Source organism: Neltuma alba, unplaced genomic scaffold (genome assembly GCF_004799145.2).
Source record: "Neltuma alba isolate B1F8T4 unplaced genomic scaffold, ASM479914v2 tig00007154_pilon, whole genome shotgun sequence".
Classification (NCBI taxonomy): domain Eukaryota; kingdom Viridiplantae; phylum Streptophyta; class Magnoliopsida; order Fabales; family Fabaceae; genus Neltuma; species Neltuma alba.
This window is the reverse complement of record NW_021634692.1, coordinates 25748-41965: the sequence shown is the minus strand read 5'-3', so window position 1 is coordinate 41965 and position 16218 is coordinate 25748. Positions and strand designations below refer to the sequence as shown.

Below are 16218 nucleotides of genomic sequence, written 5' to 3'. Positions count from 1 at the left end.
TTGGGGTTTCATATGTCAAACAATCACTATCTGTGTCGTACATTTTTTGCTACCCTTTTAAAAAACTTTGGCTCAAATAAAAGCAATTTGATTCTCATGCTAGCTCCTTCAAGTCTTCAACAAATAATGAAACAATCAACAACAAATATCAAAATAATATATATTTATATATAGAGTACTGATTTGTAAATATGAGTGTGCAATGCATGGGAGGCTCACCTAGTTTTATTTGCCAATAGATGGTTTATAATTTTTTTTTTAAAAAGGAGCGAAATGTTGCATTATTGTATTCATACAAGGTTTATTCTTAATTTAAAATAGGATCTGGCAATATAAGATGCACAAATATTTTAGAAAATTAAAACCGATTAAAAATAATTAAAATAGAGAATAAAATTTAAGTTTCATATCGAATTCAAATATAGAAAAGGACAAAATCGTAATAATTAAATCGAACTACAAAATTAAACAGACAATTCTAAAGGAGGGGAGGCCAGAGAGCCTACAATGCTGCAAATCAACATAATTTTTAAAAAAAATAATCGTTAAGATTTCTTAATTTATTTTGTTAATGATAGACCATAATTTTAAATTATAAAAAAATATTACTTATAATTTTCAAATTTATCTTTTAAACATTTCAAAGCTACAAAATCAGTTCAATGATATATTAATGGTGTTTTAAGTTTGTTATTATTTTCAGTCCAAAAAAATTTTGTTATTATTTTCTGGATAAAATATCCTCGTAATATGAGTAAGGTTATGGTGTACTTAGCTCTAGAGAGATAGAGCTTCTCTAATTCCCTTAATCCTCTATTTCCTCTTCACTTCTTTGTTCTCACTTTTAAATCAATTTTAAACCGTTGAGATTTAATATTTTATAAAAATAAAAAAATATTCTAATAAAGTATAAAGTTAGGATCACATTTTAATAATTTAAATTTATTTATATACATCTTTTTTTATTTGACATTTTAACAATATCTTTTATAACGTACTAAATATCAACTATGTAAAGTTGACCATATGTTGTAAATAAAAAAGTGGAGAGAAGGGAGAGATTCTCTTCCCACCCTTGGAAATTATGAGTAATAATTTTAAAAATTTTCAATAGCAAATTATTTTTTGATCTTTAATTAGAATCTTAATCATTGTTTGTATGAGTTGACTTGAGAGCAAAGAATTTAGATTATAACTATATGCAAATGCAGCTTCAATAATTCAAAGTGAGCCCATTATATGATTGCTTAGAATTGTCTAACTAAGGTAATCCAACAATACCACTTACAAACAAATTTTCGACAAATCTTCATTGACTGTCCTCTTTGCTCGTTCTAATTCTTAGTGTCAAGTTTGGATGCGCTTAGTTTGAGTGATTTTGCACCTCATAAAATGTAAAAAGTGAAAATGATTATTTGTAATGAAACCAAACATTAATCAAACTTCTCATGGTATCAAAAGTAGTAGCTAAGACGCTTGCTTTCCTGTGCTCTTGTGGTTTCTAGCTATCCTTCTAAACCTTAGGGCACGAGTTCAAGCGTGGGCATCCAAAAAAAAAGTTGTAGCTAAGACTAGTGCATTCCATTAATCACAGAAAATGAAGACAAAGAGAGGTACCCTAATTTTAATTTCAACTCTCCATTAATTCTTTCGTTCCCTTTTTAGAGAGTATCATCCATATGTATGCCCTTAACTGAAATCTATATATTCAGCAAAACATACTGTTACTGTACTTGGGTCTTAACTAGCAACATAAAAAAGTATGCTAACAGTCTTGTTTGGTTCTTTGAATACTTGTCAAGCGGGGTCCATCTAACTCTGTGGAATCTAAATGTCAACCAAGTAAATGTAAGAATTGCGGAAGGTCATGAGTTATTATAAGGAGCAGTAATCCAGAGGAAGTGAGCATAAGATGCAGCAAGGGAGGGGCTGTTAGTCCAAACAAAAGGATTCAAACAAGGCAATATGGGCAGCCAACAAGTGCTTCCTCGCTCTCCTCTTGAACTCTCCGTATTTCCTGTAAGCCTTTGCGTCTCTAACTACTCCATTCTCCTCCTTCACCTCTATTGCCCTCTCAAGCCACTCGGCTGCCCTGTTCAATTAAAAACCAACCCCTTTAAAACTTATGATCAATACATATATATAACACTAATTAATCAATAAGGTTCACATCTGCTGGGCAACTAGGAAAAATTATTTATTTGATTCTTATAGTTTTACCTCGATTATAACTTAAGCCTAAATATTAACATGATACAACTTAGCTCATGTAGTTTAACTATTTAAAATAAAAACGCTCACATTTTAGAAAATAAAATTATATGCTTCATGAAACTTAAGGATTAAAACTATAAGGACAGAGTAAATTAAAGTTAAAAAACTAAATTTCAATTGAATTAAAAGTATAGAAAGTAAATAACACAGTATTAAAGTTTAATATCGAATCAAAATTATAGAGTGAGTCCAAGTCCATTCCTTTCTAAAACCGTGTCAAACATTATTGTTTTTTTTTTTCAGCCAATTAACTTCTTTTTCTGCCCCAAATGACTTTTGAAGCTTCCTAATGCTATCCCAATTCCCAAGCATACGCTAAACTCATAAATAATTCAATGATTAGGAAGATAATATCGTGTTTGTTATAATAAACTAATATATTTAAGTCATTCCCTTGTATACTTAATATAACTACAAAACTAAAGTCATAATATTTACAGAAATGATGAGAGTGATTTGCAGACTCAAAAACATCAAGGTTGACATGTGGGTACCTGTCGTAGTCGCCAAAAACGACATAAAGAAACTGTGCATGGGTCGCCAGAAGCAGAGGATTATGGGGTTCTTTAATTAATGCTCTCAGATACGCCTCCTCTGTTTCAAAATGTTCTTTGTAACAATTGTCCCGTTCAATTTCAACCCCGACCGGTGCAACGAATTGTTTCATGGTTTCCCTGTCCACTCGATCTTCCATCTCCCATGCTTCTTCTACGATTGATCTCCACAGACTCTCCTCTTCCCTCAGTTGCATCATTTTTTCTTCTTGCTCCGATAACTGAGCTCCGCCGTCGGGGAGGAGTGTGCGGTGGTTAACGTTCAGCTGGTTGAAACAACTGTCGCCGTCTTTCTTCTCGTCAGAGGCTTCTTCATGGGAACAAGATTGATCTGTGGCATTACTGTCACGATCATCGTAACCATCGTCGTTGCCGGCATTTCCGGGGAATTCTTTATCGGAAAAAGAAAATAATAATCTGGCCGTGGAGGTTCCGCTTATGAGTTTAGATGTTGAAATTGTGGATTCGCAAGATCGAGACCGCTGAAGCACACTCGGACGATGATCGAATTTGCGCGGGAATCGGCACACAAGAGGCTCGCCGCCGTTGCTGACCTGGCACCGTTGTCTGGAGGAAGGATGGGGAACAAGAACTCGCCGTGACCATTGCAGAACTTTCACGCTCATTTCTGAGCTTGTGTGACGAACGAAGAAATTATTGAACGAGAGAAGAAAGATTGTATTGAAGTTCATGAGCAAAGAACAGAGAAGGTAAGAAAATTTTCTCTAATGAATGAAGGAAGAAGAAGAATCAAACTGCTCCGAAACTGGTTATTAAAGATTAACTTTATAAAGACGATATAAAAGGAATTAATCTATGGACTCTTCTTCTTCTTCTTCTTGACAAGCAACTCCAGTACAACAGTAAAACTCCGTTCGTCTTTCTTCCTTTTAATTCAAACGAACCTGTAAATAAATTATCAAAACAAGAAAGCAACAAGATTAACAAAAGCTTGAATTAACAAATTTTCCCGGAAAGCACAAGAGAATGAAAGAAAAGGGAGTATATATTATATACGTACGATACACAGAAGTGGTAGATGATAATGTAGAAAGTTGCAAAATTCTCTGGTAGGATATGAGGAAGAGGAAATACAAAGATTCTGGGAACGCTGTAAGTACTAACGTCTGCAATATCTGGAACGGGGAACGTAATGAAAGAAAATCTGCACACAAAAATGAAAACAAATATCATTTTTTTTCTCTGATGGATGACACTTAAAAATCATCTGTGTATTAACTCCTATATATATGCAGGAGTTTTCAGTGCCAGTTGATCTATAATGGTTTTTTTTTTTTTTTGGTTCAATCAATGAGTTCAGTTTCATTTCACCTTTCTTGCAAGTATTACAGAAAAAAAACTATTTTAAAAAAAATATTAAGGAATAGTTAATAACAGCTTTTGTGGGTCCACTATTATCATTAAATTGGGAAAAAAAAAAACTACTGGTATTAAGCTTGTAAAAATCCATGTACCTTGGCGTTTTCAGAGAAAGAGCAATTTTGTTATTTGTTAATTAAGTTTAAGAAATACATATTATCGATATATGACTATTGAAGAAAAGAATAAATGGGATAAAAGTACATAATTAGGACATGCATAGACCACAACATCGGATATTAGATATAAAGAAGTTTTAGATAATTTATTTTACGATAAAATTACATTTTTGCCTCAAAAATATCTATAAACAAGGCATACAAAATATTATAGCACGTAATCTTTTATAACGGAGAAAATGTTACATTTATCATTACGTGGATTATAAGTGCATGTCAAGAAATTGTTTTACCCAACGTTGACTCGATATCAACTATTAGAAAAAGCCAACATTACACTGGTTTTAAAAAATTATTTTATCATATTATTTGACATTTTTGTCAATTTTTTTTGAATGGAAATCTTGATATTATTACTCAAAGCAAAAAATTACAATTAAACCTCTTCATCATTATCCGCCTTTGGATACAGAGGTGGAGGTTGATCAAGAATACAAAAACTATTAACTGTAGTATGAGACAATTTAGTTAGAAAATTCACAGTACGATTTCCTTCCTTGTGAATATGATGGATATGAATTACCCAATTCCTATGAATTAAGATCCTAACATCATTAACAATACCAAAAAAAAGGTGATCACTTGTGCAACCCCAAGTTAACATAGCAATAGCTTCTATACAATCGCTAACAAGATTAATTTTCCTTAAACCTCTATTCCAACACATGGTTGGGCTATAAATGATACTCCTCCGGTCCTTAATATAGGATCCAATTGTTGAGTTGGTTTTGATCCTAAATATAAGACCCATTTCTCATATTTATCAATTGTCTCTAAATTACCCTTATAGATACTCTCCCAACCATAACCAAATAAAAGAGGAAGAGGAGGTATTAAAAAAGATGATTATGGTGTTTTAGGAAAAATGTGTCATATTTCTTATAATTAACTAACTTACCTAACTTCCTTAATCTAATCAAATTAGTTAAATAGGTCTTATATTAAGGACTGGAGGAGTACCAATTAACTCTGGAGGAACACTTGCAAGTTTGCAACAGAATCCACTTATCCAATCATTGGACCCCTTCTTTGTGACCCCTCTACATCCAAACATTTTTGTCAAATTTTATATAATTCTTTTAGGAATGCGTTTTGACTTTTTGTAACAAAAATATATTTGAACCTTTATTTTAAATATTTAATTACTTGTATGGTACAAAATTGGGTGCTAATTTACACTAGTTCAAACTTGCTAAATTTGATGGAATAAATTAATCCGTAACTAATTATAGTTTTAATTAACTTTTAATTATGTATATATATCTTTTCTTGTTATGGATCTCTACAGTTTCCTTAATGATAAGTATTAATCCACATGTTTTTTTTGCCTTGATAAATCCACATGTTAATAATTTATTAATTTCTGAGAAAAATGATATGAAATAATGACAAACTTTAACTTAAACATATACTTAGATTAATTTTCTCAATACAAAAAAAAAAGATTAATTTTGTCACAAGAATTTAAATAATATCAAATTCATCTAAATTACAGATTATACACGGATACAAAGGCAAATATTAGCGTAATTTTTCACTTTTACATAACAAGAAGCCTCATTCCATTAAAAGGAGTTAGTTACATGAATCGTGTTGACCTATCAACTAACAAATATTTAAATGGATTGCTAATCAGGTCTTGTTTAATGACTTTCTTAAACATTCTCTTCGCTCTTCCTCTTATCTTTTTTTTAAAAGGACTTATATTATCCAATCTACGCTCTCCATCAACGCCTGCAGGGACTCTTTTCTCTTCAATAAGCAGCAGCACGCCCGCTCTTTTCTTTCTTTGATATCTTTCTTTGATTTAATCATTTCAAATGCCACGTACTTGTCTCACATCTACATCCATATTGCCCCAACTTTATACTAGGACAATTTAAAACCTAACATTCACTATCATATAGTATAATTCGTCGAGAAACAATTCAATAAAACTCTACCTTTATATTAATAATAAATAAATTTTGTTCTATCATTTTATTATGTGGGATAATAAATATGATAGTCCTTGTAATTTTATCAAGTTTTGAATTATGTCCTTATTGATTTTTTTTCTTTTTATTTAATCCTTATTGTATGCTCCGTTAATAAAGTTAGTCCTTCCGTCTAAAACATTTGAAGATGCCGTTAGTTTGAGCTAAATAAATCATAAGCTCACCTTTTTCCTTAACACAAGCATCACCTCCTTTCTCAGCCCTTCCCCCTCTCCCCCTCTGTAACATCCCGATTTTTGGCCTAAAAGTATCAGAAATAGCCTGAATGAGATATGCTATCAGACCGCTTTTTAGTAGAGGTCTTAAAGATGAGAAAGGAAGTTAAAGCAGTTTTAGGGACTAAACTGCAAAATGAAAGTTTTAAGAGGCTAAAGGGTAATCAAAGTTAGAGGCTCCAGTAAAGTCTCAAAGGCCTAGAAAGAGAAAAGAGGCTAGATACAGATCAAAGGTTAAGTTAGAAGCCTCAAAGAGATGGTTTTATGAGGTTGAGCCTAAGCAGGGGTAAAACCGTAAATTCAGAAAGTTACGGCCATCAGGGGTAAAAATGAAAAGTACTTAGAAAATTCTAAGAAAATCCCAGAAAATGGGAAATAATATTCTAAGGCTCTTTGTGAAGAGAGATGACGAAAATACCCCTGAGGTAACTTAAAAGGAATTTATAAGTTTATGGCTCAATTTGAGATGTAGAGTAGATTTAATTGTTTGAGTTATAAGGAAACCTCAGAAAATTATGGTAAAATGGGGATGTATGACCTAAGAGACTATAGAAAATTATAAAATTAGTCTCATCCCCAGAAGACCAGCAAGATGGCTTTAAGAATACTTAAAAGCCAGTTGTCGAAAAAGGGCATTTTAAAGAATGATTTTTAAGTGGGGCTACAGGTTGAGTTATGACCTGAGAAAATTCACAGATTTTCTCTAGAATATGAGGAATTTTATGATATTTTTGGATGAATTTTTGGAGATTTGGATTGAATAAAATACTCCAATCAAATATTAAATAATTTTGTTTCCTAAATAGGAGACAAAACCAAAGAAAATATCTAAGAGCCATCATGACGATGCTGAGTCAGCATGCTGAGTCATCAAGCGTAATCATGACATCGACGAGTCATCATGCTGAGTCACCAAGCGTAATCATGACACCTACGAGTCATCATGCTGAGTCACCAGAAGATATTTATGGACAGCATAAAAATCAGAACGTAGTACGGGAATATTTTAGACAGTCTTTTGTCTACCTGTTATAGTGAAATCTCTACTGCATGACTCAGTAAGGTCAAGTAGCCTGTCAGCAAAGCTAATTATTTTCATCTATGCTCCTCTAAGATGGCGCCATATGTGTACCTTTTATTGGCCAGAATTTTAAGAAGTTGTCCCAACGGTACAGGGTAAGTCAGGACCCGAAAAGTATATGATATGGTGCAAGATTGGCTTGATAGGTGGAGAAATAATTAAGAAAATATTTTTACACGAATTTTCCATTTATTTTATCCCTATTTTTAATGCCATAAATGATGAAGGACATGAAAGTGACAAGTGTACGGTTAGATGAGAAAAAGAAAATATTACGTGTACGGCTAGATGGAAGACACGTGTACGGTCGGATGCAAGACACGCGTGCGGTTGGATTAAAGACATGTGGCTTGATGATGTAAGCATGATGTCATCATGATGAGGTAAGCATGATGTCATGGGACACTTGTCACCGTAAGATCAAAAGAGAAAATGGACGGTCCGGATCGAGCCACGTATTTTTAAGATCAACGGTCCAGATTCAGTCTGCTTTTCTATAAATACCCCTTCCCCTCCCTACCATTTCGTCCAAGCATAAGGAATCCATGGGGAAGCTCTTGCAAAATGGTTTCTAGAGAGAGAAAGAAGAGGGAGAAAGAAAGGCCAAGTGGTTCCAAGCCAGATCAAGCTCTAAAACAAGGTATGTGATGGTTATAGCACCTGATTTCATGCCTATTTCGGATTAGTTACTGTGTGTATCTGATTTTGAAATTTTACATGCTTCAAGTACACTCTATGAGCTTTAAATCCATAGGTAGAACACTTCATTTGGATATGTGTACGATTTATGGTGATTTTTCAAAGTTAGGGTTTGAAATCTGGAAACAGTGTTGAACTTTTGGAAGAGTTTCGCGTTCCGTACATTTCCGGTGCTGTTTGGCGTGGAATTGGTTCCTGAAACTATTTTTTCCTTAAATTTAACTTAAGGAGTTTTCAGTGAGACTTGGAACCACTCAATTTGGATTTTTCTAGAATTAATTATGAATTTTCAAAGTTGAGCAAAAATTCTGGAAATTCTGCGTGAACAGTACCCGAAGCAAAATTTCCAGATTTGGTATTCTTGAATCTACGGCCATCTAAAGTGGTCCTCATTGACAAGAAATGGATCTTAAGGATGGGAAATGATAAGATTTATGTTAGAAAAGTTGGAAAGAAAACCCTAAGACTAAGAGAAAGGGTTGAGGTTCAAGAAAGCTAGTCTTGAACTTTATGTAATCTAGTGGTCCTAACGGATTGTATGATCAATGTGACTGTGTTTAGGACCTTTGGAACATCCAAGAGGATGTTTGGTGATGTTGATCGAATGTCCACATGGTTGGAAAAACAAGGGAATCAAAGGAAAAGCAAGGGGAAAGCCATGTTACAAGGTAGTGAACTTACCTATACTGTGTGCTTAATATGTATGCTTGCATGATGTGATTGTGTTGCCATGATGTGACTAAGCTATGATGAAATATTTGCAAAGTTATGTTTGCAAGTTTATGTTATGTTTTGCCTTGACAATATGTTATGGAAGCAAGAAATGCTTTAGCTTACTTTCCATGGCATTCATGTGTTAATGTTATAACATGTCATGCATGTGCATTATGTCTTGCATGCTTATGGGTAGTGTTTGCTACTGAGATTCTCCCGAATCTCACCCCTCCCTAACCAACCATTTAGGTCAATCAATGATGGGCAATAATGGCATGAGAAGCAAGGAGAAGTAAGCGGAGAATTATTCTTGTTAATGGATGAGACTGTTGATAAATGTATAATTCTACTATTTTGTGAACTATGTTATGGATGCCAATGATGCCATGTATTTAATTATAATATTTATGGCATGAATGAAAGTGTATGAGCATGAATGGGAAAGAGTAAAGCCATGTTATGTATGCCAAAGAAAATAAAAGAATTAAAGAGATGTTAAGGGATAAAACGTAAGTCCTGGAGCAGTGAGTTTGTAGCTCAGTTTGACCTATCAAACGAGTGAGTTAGGTCATAAGATTTGGCAATCAAAGAGATCTAATGTTTCTCTTTAAAATGCGGGGCTAGTTTGCCTGATTCCGATAACCGAGCAGAAAGTTATGTCTTTCCAAAGTTAGGCAAAAATACAGTAAAATCCGAAAATGACCAAATGAACAGTAACTTTTTCAAAGGAAATTGAGCTCGAATTTCAAGGCAATCAGTTCAGAAACTATTTTTCTCAAAATTTATCCAAAGAGCTTTTTGTAGAACTTGGAATCACTCAATTTCAATTTTTCTACAATTAGTTATGAATTTTTGAAGTTTGTCACATTTTAAGGTGACAATGAATAGTAACCTGTAAATGAAAATTTTCAAACTTGATTTTTCATCAATTGTAGCCTTCAAAAGTGATTCCAAATGCTTCCGTAAGGAAAGTTAATTGATTTAAACATGAGGCGTTACACCCCAAAAAAAAAAAAAAAACTCCACCAGTCTCCTTCATAGCAAATACCGTTACCTCTTCACCATTAACCAGAGACCTCGTGCCTTCTCCAAGCTAGAAGCTCTTCGAAAAGAGGTCAAACATGGTGACTGCGTTTTGTTCCACATAAGCCTTCTTTAGGAGCGCCGCTATTACTGTCTTTTTCTCCATCGAGGCTTTGGTTAAAGCAAAATCAAGATCTTGACTTCCATCAATGACACTCTAAAATAATGTCATAAAAAGAAAGTAGTATATAAACATTGGAAAAAAAAAAAAAAGGATCTTTACATTCTTTTTTAAACAAGAAATTGAAAAAGAGTTGAGTTTGAACTTATTGCGTCTAATGGTATTTTTTGAATAAAAAAACAATGGGTTAGAGAAAGAAGACCGAAAGAGGAGAAGCTAGCATTCCAATCAACAATTCTGATATTGGGATAATGCATTGTGTCTTTACAAATTTCGATATTTGCTGTGAGGTTGTGTGGCGAAGATAATTTGTTACATGGAAATATGGAGATACAGTAAGGTTGTTTGAATTGATTCATCATTATCTCTCTCATTGAAGTTGCAGACAAGACATGGGAGGTTGGCTTAGCAAGAATGGAGTGAAGCTTGTGCAAGAGAAGGGTGCAAACGATGAAGGTGCAGAGAGAGTACACAGACGATGGGCTTCAGCGAATATCTTGGTCAACTTTAACGGCATCTTCAATTTTTTTTGTACGGAAGGACTAACCTAATAAAAAAATAATAATAAGGACTGAATAAAAAGGCAAAAATAATAGGGACCTGATTCCAAACTTGATAAAACTATAAAGACTTTCTGATTAATTTTCCCTTTTATTATTAAAAAACGTTTTTCTTATTTTGTATTTTATTAGCAAAGTTGTCATCTTCCTAAAAGTTGCATTGGACTGAAATTCATCATTTGTGAACTAATTAATCAAAACTTTTATAAAACTTGAATCTTTCCACCCGTGCATTCATGGGTGTCAAGAAAAGTCACTTGCACTTTCCCAAACAATAAAAATCTTATACATATTTTGGTCACAGTTACACATGTTAGAACCTCCCAAAAAAAAAAAATCAGATTCCATTAAATACCTAACCAATGAGGACTATATCATTACACTAACACTTTCAAGGAAGATGTTTTGTCTGCTACTGCAAAGCCTAACGTACATGGCTCACAAGTATGAAGCTCAGTAACTCCCAGTTAGCAAAAACAAGCATGGGTCAAACATATCAAAGCACAACCTGTTTGGTATCAACCGGCTTTAGATGAATCTCCAGATAATTGTGGCTGTAAGCTCTTCCTCAAGAATTCAGACATCTTCGCACTGGCAGCACGCCCTCTTTCTAGGCAATGGAGATAATCATCCACTTGAAAGAATTCAGCCAAAAATTTCAATCAGGTCAAGCATTAAAAAGATTAAAACAACAAAATGAAATAGAAAAATAAAATCGTGGGATCATATGTTATAGTCTTCTAAGAGTCATTTACTAGGTGAAAAAGAAACACTTTTTTTTTTTTGGGGGGGGGGGGGGAGATGGAATCTGAACTCCTAATTTGGATTCCAGCGAAAGTACTTAAAGAACAATGATCATGTCCTGGATCTTAGGAACACGATAAGATTGTCAAATGCATCGTTGGAAGTATAAGCACTGGTCAGAGATGTATTTTTTGATAAAAAGATCAAATTTCATTAAAGGCAAAATGATGACACACGTTGAAGCTCAACCCATGTACATTAGAGGCTGAATGACTAAAGAATAGAACAGAAAACACAGAACAAGAACATAGAAAAATTAAGAACAAAATAAAAACTAAGCAAGAGGTGCTGACTGCTGAAAATCCAAGAAAGAAGCAATGGGCTAGATCCCATAGGACCATAATAGATGTGATATGGCTCTAACATATCCGAACATGCACAGAGAAGCTCTAATCGAGAAGTTGATTTAAAACTATCTCCATATCGAACCAGATAAAAGCCACAGCAAAGCAAGAGTGTGAGCCAAATGAAGAGGCCACGATCACTTAATCCTCCATGGAATTCAAAAAAGAAGCAAGACAGATACCTGACATAGCACCATGGGTTACAGATGTAATGATTCCATGTTCCATAGGTTCCTTATCCACCTGTAACGATCCTCCCGGTAGAACTGAAACACATGTATTTGGGAAGACTAAATAGGCAAACGCTTTCATTTTCTGCCATTAAACATTAAATATCAAATTAGATTTATGTACAAGAGGCATCGACCAAGGAACCCCTGTTTTAAAATTCCGGAGACTGAAAATAAAAGTAGAAACAACTCAGACCACATAATTAGCTACCCAGTAATGACTGTTGTATAGTAATAAAATTATAAGAAGCGAAACTAGAAAAGATTACATTGACTGTGCTTGAGGTTTTCAGTAAACTACATTTTGATTTCTTATCCTAAAAAATAAACATGATTCCCTCACTCTAAATTTTGATAACACATATCCTAACAACTTGCAGTGAACATGACTTTCAAAGTGATTCCTGAACGAATTTTAGTATCAACGTATCTCAATCAATTGAAAAAAAATATAGGCACGAGTGAGGGCCATCTGTACGGCAAGTAAGGTAGTGGTGACATCTATTTGCATAATTGGTTTTTCTTTGAGAATGTATTTGGTCAGATTCAAAGAACACCTTTGGGATTTTTTCCCACCAACACCAGTACTTAGAGCAGATACTTTGATTGAATAAAAAAGAGCCAAGAAACAGTCACAAACTTTATGTAAATGAAGACCAGATTCAGGTAACTTAGCTCTAACTAAACATAATGCGCTACTGAGTGAACAATGTTTTAGTCGGAAAAAATGCTACTAACCTCCTCTTCAAGTTTGTTAGGGTCCAGTAGAACATAGCCACCATCAGCCACAGAACAACATATAGCAACTGTAGAGACAAGCATGGGAAAATGAGAAATTCACTATGCTTCAACAGATGAAATTACAACGGTATGCCATAAGTTTTGGTTACCAGCAAGATGCTTCAGTGGGATTCCAGCATCTACAAGGGCAGCACATGCAGCATTTATTGCACACGGAAGAAGCTACTTATTAAGTCAAGAAAAAGCAACAAAAAGTTGTAGATCAGAAACAAATACATTAAACATTCTTCTCCTTTGGATATCAGTTGGATCAAATTGTGTAAATGGATATCTGATGGTTGTCAAATTTTGTCGCTTCAATTCATAGTCAAATAAGGTAGGGTTGACCCCCCAAGAAAGTCACTAATCACCAAACTGAAGCGAATTGTAAGCATTGAACCTCAAGCACAGAAGTCGTAGAAATGATCATAAGCTAGAAGACAAGGCAGAATAGATGAATCCTTCTATTGCTATCCATCTATTTCTATACCCAAAAACTTCTTCTCAAGAATTAAAAAGAAAATGGCTAGATGAAAATAAGCCACGATATGAATAAGAATGAGTTTGGCTAAGGAGAACAAATTGCAACCATGCATATATCTGCTAAGCAAAAAGGATCTTCAATAAGAGAACTCAACATTGTCGTGCATGCTGCAAGGGATCCAAAGATGAACTCTGGCATGTTGACAATAATTTCAAAATAGAAATTAAGATTTGCCTCAGTACAAATCAGGAGAAACAGCAAAAACAGTAATGATGATATTAACAGCTAGAAAATTTGACAGGGAATTAAAACGAGGGTTGGAAAAATCATAAAATCTTTACAATATCTGATAATGAGTTGAAGAGAAGCAGTTCAAACATGAATTAGTACAGGCCACTAAAATTTTAATCGCAACTTGTAAAAGTGAAATATAGCACTAGTTAAAAAATAATAATAAAAAAAAAATCTATCAAAGTGTGTGACGTAACAATTTAACTGAAATAGTCACCAGCTGCATCATAATGTAATTATATATCGCAGTAGGATACAGCACCATCATCATGGACGACCTGCAGTAGCAACAAATGATATACAATCATGCCATGACACTTCAGATGATACATTATTTATGGATAACTTCAGAATAACATACACATAAAACTTAACAGTTGTTACATAAAAAGGAGGAAACTGGAATAGACTAATGAAGAAGTCAAAAGAGCCAAATTTGTTTCACAGAGATTAATAAGCTCAATACAAACTACTAAATTATCTTCTGTCACCACTCACATGCTAAAATTTTCATCAGAGCTCCCTTGTTTTCCTACTGTAATGTAAGAACAAATTGCATTATTCATTTTAACTTAGGTGCATATATTAAGTAATTGTAAAGGATCAAAATATATTTAGGCAATGCTAAGAGACCAAAACAATTAATAAAAAAGGTTGGGCCCTCTCAAATTTATTGGAAAACCAAGTGTTTGAAATCCAGGTAGATGCTTGTAGCTTTTTCCATAAATATATTCAGAAGTATGTAAGAGAGACAAAACAAAGGGATCCTACTCCCAGGGTTAAAGCAAAACTGACCTGAATTATAACTGAAGTTGTGGTATTTGGATACATGCTTCGAATGCAAATGCTTTCAAGAGATTTCTTTAATATCATCTCAGACTCCCTCTCCAATTTTCCTAAGCCATGAACATATTCATCCATTCACAAAAAATCAGAAGAGATGTGATGACTCATTTGCCTCCACATGGAATATATTGTCAATATAATTCTTTACCAAAAATGATTTATAATAAATTGTACTTCGAAGTTGCAGAAGAAAAATAGGCTTGGCCACGTTAATAACAATACAGTTGTTAAACGAACTTTTTTTTTTTTTTTGAAAAACAAAATAGCAATTCTCACCAATCTGTCCTGTCTTAGGCTTCCATATAACTTCAATGCAAGCCTTTTCGGGATTTTCAGTCTTCCTAGTCCCAGCTTTGGGTCCATAAACTGCAGCAAGAACCTTGGTCTCCCCTAAGAGATGAAATCAAATCCAAGATAAGATATCTCAAAAACTATAGTGCCGTGGAGGCAGAAGCAATGTTTTTTTACAATGCCTTACTCAAACACAACAGTCATTTCTCATCCAAAATCGATTCATTTACCCCATCTATACTAACCGACGCCTAAACGACCAATACCATAAAAAATATAAATAAAAATAAAAGGCACTTTGAGGACAACCCCAGCATGAAATGTAACTTTGACTTACATCAATGAAAACACTGAACTGAAAGAGTGATATAGCAAAAGGTAAATGTCACCGGAAATAAATGAAAACGGAAGGGGAGGGATAAGTATAAGGGAATAACCTTGAGTCCAGCTTGCAGAGCCATGGGCACGATTAAGGATGCCCCGAGAGCAAGCAAGGGGCCTCAATTGACTAGGCGAACGGCCATCAGGTCTATCAACTTCCATGGAAGACGAAGATGCCTCAAAGTCACACGGCGCGTGGCACCGAAATTTCAGGTGTGAGATAAGGAGGGGAAAAATAAAGGAGAACCTTAAGACTTGAGAGAGCCGCCTGAGACGGAGATGCCGGAAAGCGTCGCAACGGAGTCCTCCACGAACAGCACTGGCGCGGCGGCAATCTTCTACTTGCAGGAGTAGCACAGCGAGCGAAGCAGGATTTATGGGTTTTAGGAAAAGTTAGGAAACCCGTAAATTCAATTCAAATTTTTTTACCAAAAAACACGCAAGAAAAAAGAAGTTTTTTTTGGCCGGGAAAAAAATGAGTTTTTTTTTCCCCTTTGAGCTGAGAAGAAAAAAGAGTTTTCTAAATAACAAAAAATAGAGGAAAGAAATTTAAAAAAGTAATTATAAAATTATTTAAATATATTAATTTAGTCCTTCTTTTCTTTTTTCCCCCAACAGTTAGTCCCTTAAAAATTTTATTATCTAAACAATGTATATTTAATTACTTTTTTCTCTCCACAGAATAAAACACTAAATAAAAAATAACTAAAAAATAATTTATTTGAAAACTAAAATTTAAAATGATAAACCAAAAATAAGAATGGTATGTTGTGTGGAAAGTCTTCCCACATTTTTTTTCTTGCCAGAAAAATCTTCCCACATTATATTTACAGGGGAGAAAAAAAGATATTCCTATGTATTAGTAGTTTGTAGTTCAGATAATACTGGTAGAATTTATATTAGAAACTAC

The 16218-nt window shown here is 34.0% G+C and overlaps 1 protein-coding gene across 1 annotated transcript; it reads right to left on the bottom strand.

The window, feature by feature from the left end:
- Positions 1–11094: 11094 nt before the first annotated feature.
- Positions 11095–15470, bottom strand: LOC114751903 (exosome complex exonuclease RRP46 homolog). Its single transcript, XM_028940595.1, has 8 exons — positions 15365–15470; positions 14913–15026; positions 14586–14686; positions 14048–14068; positions 13126–13198; positions 12974–13041; positions 12188–12320; positions 11095–11491 (listed from the first exon to the last, which is right to left on the bottom strand). The coding sequence occupies exons 1-8, from the start codon at positions 15468–15470 to the stop codon at positions 11376–11378; spliced, it is 732 nt and encodes a 243-aa protein (XP_028796428.1). The 3' UTR covers positions 11095–11375.
- Positions 15471–16218: the final 748 nt, after the last annotated feature.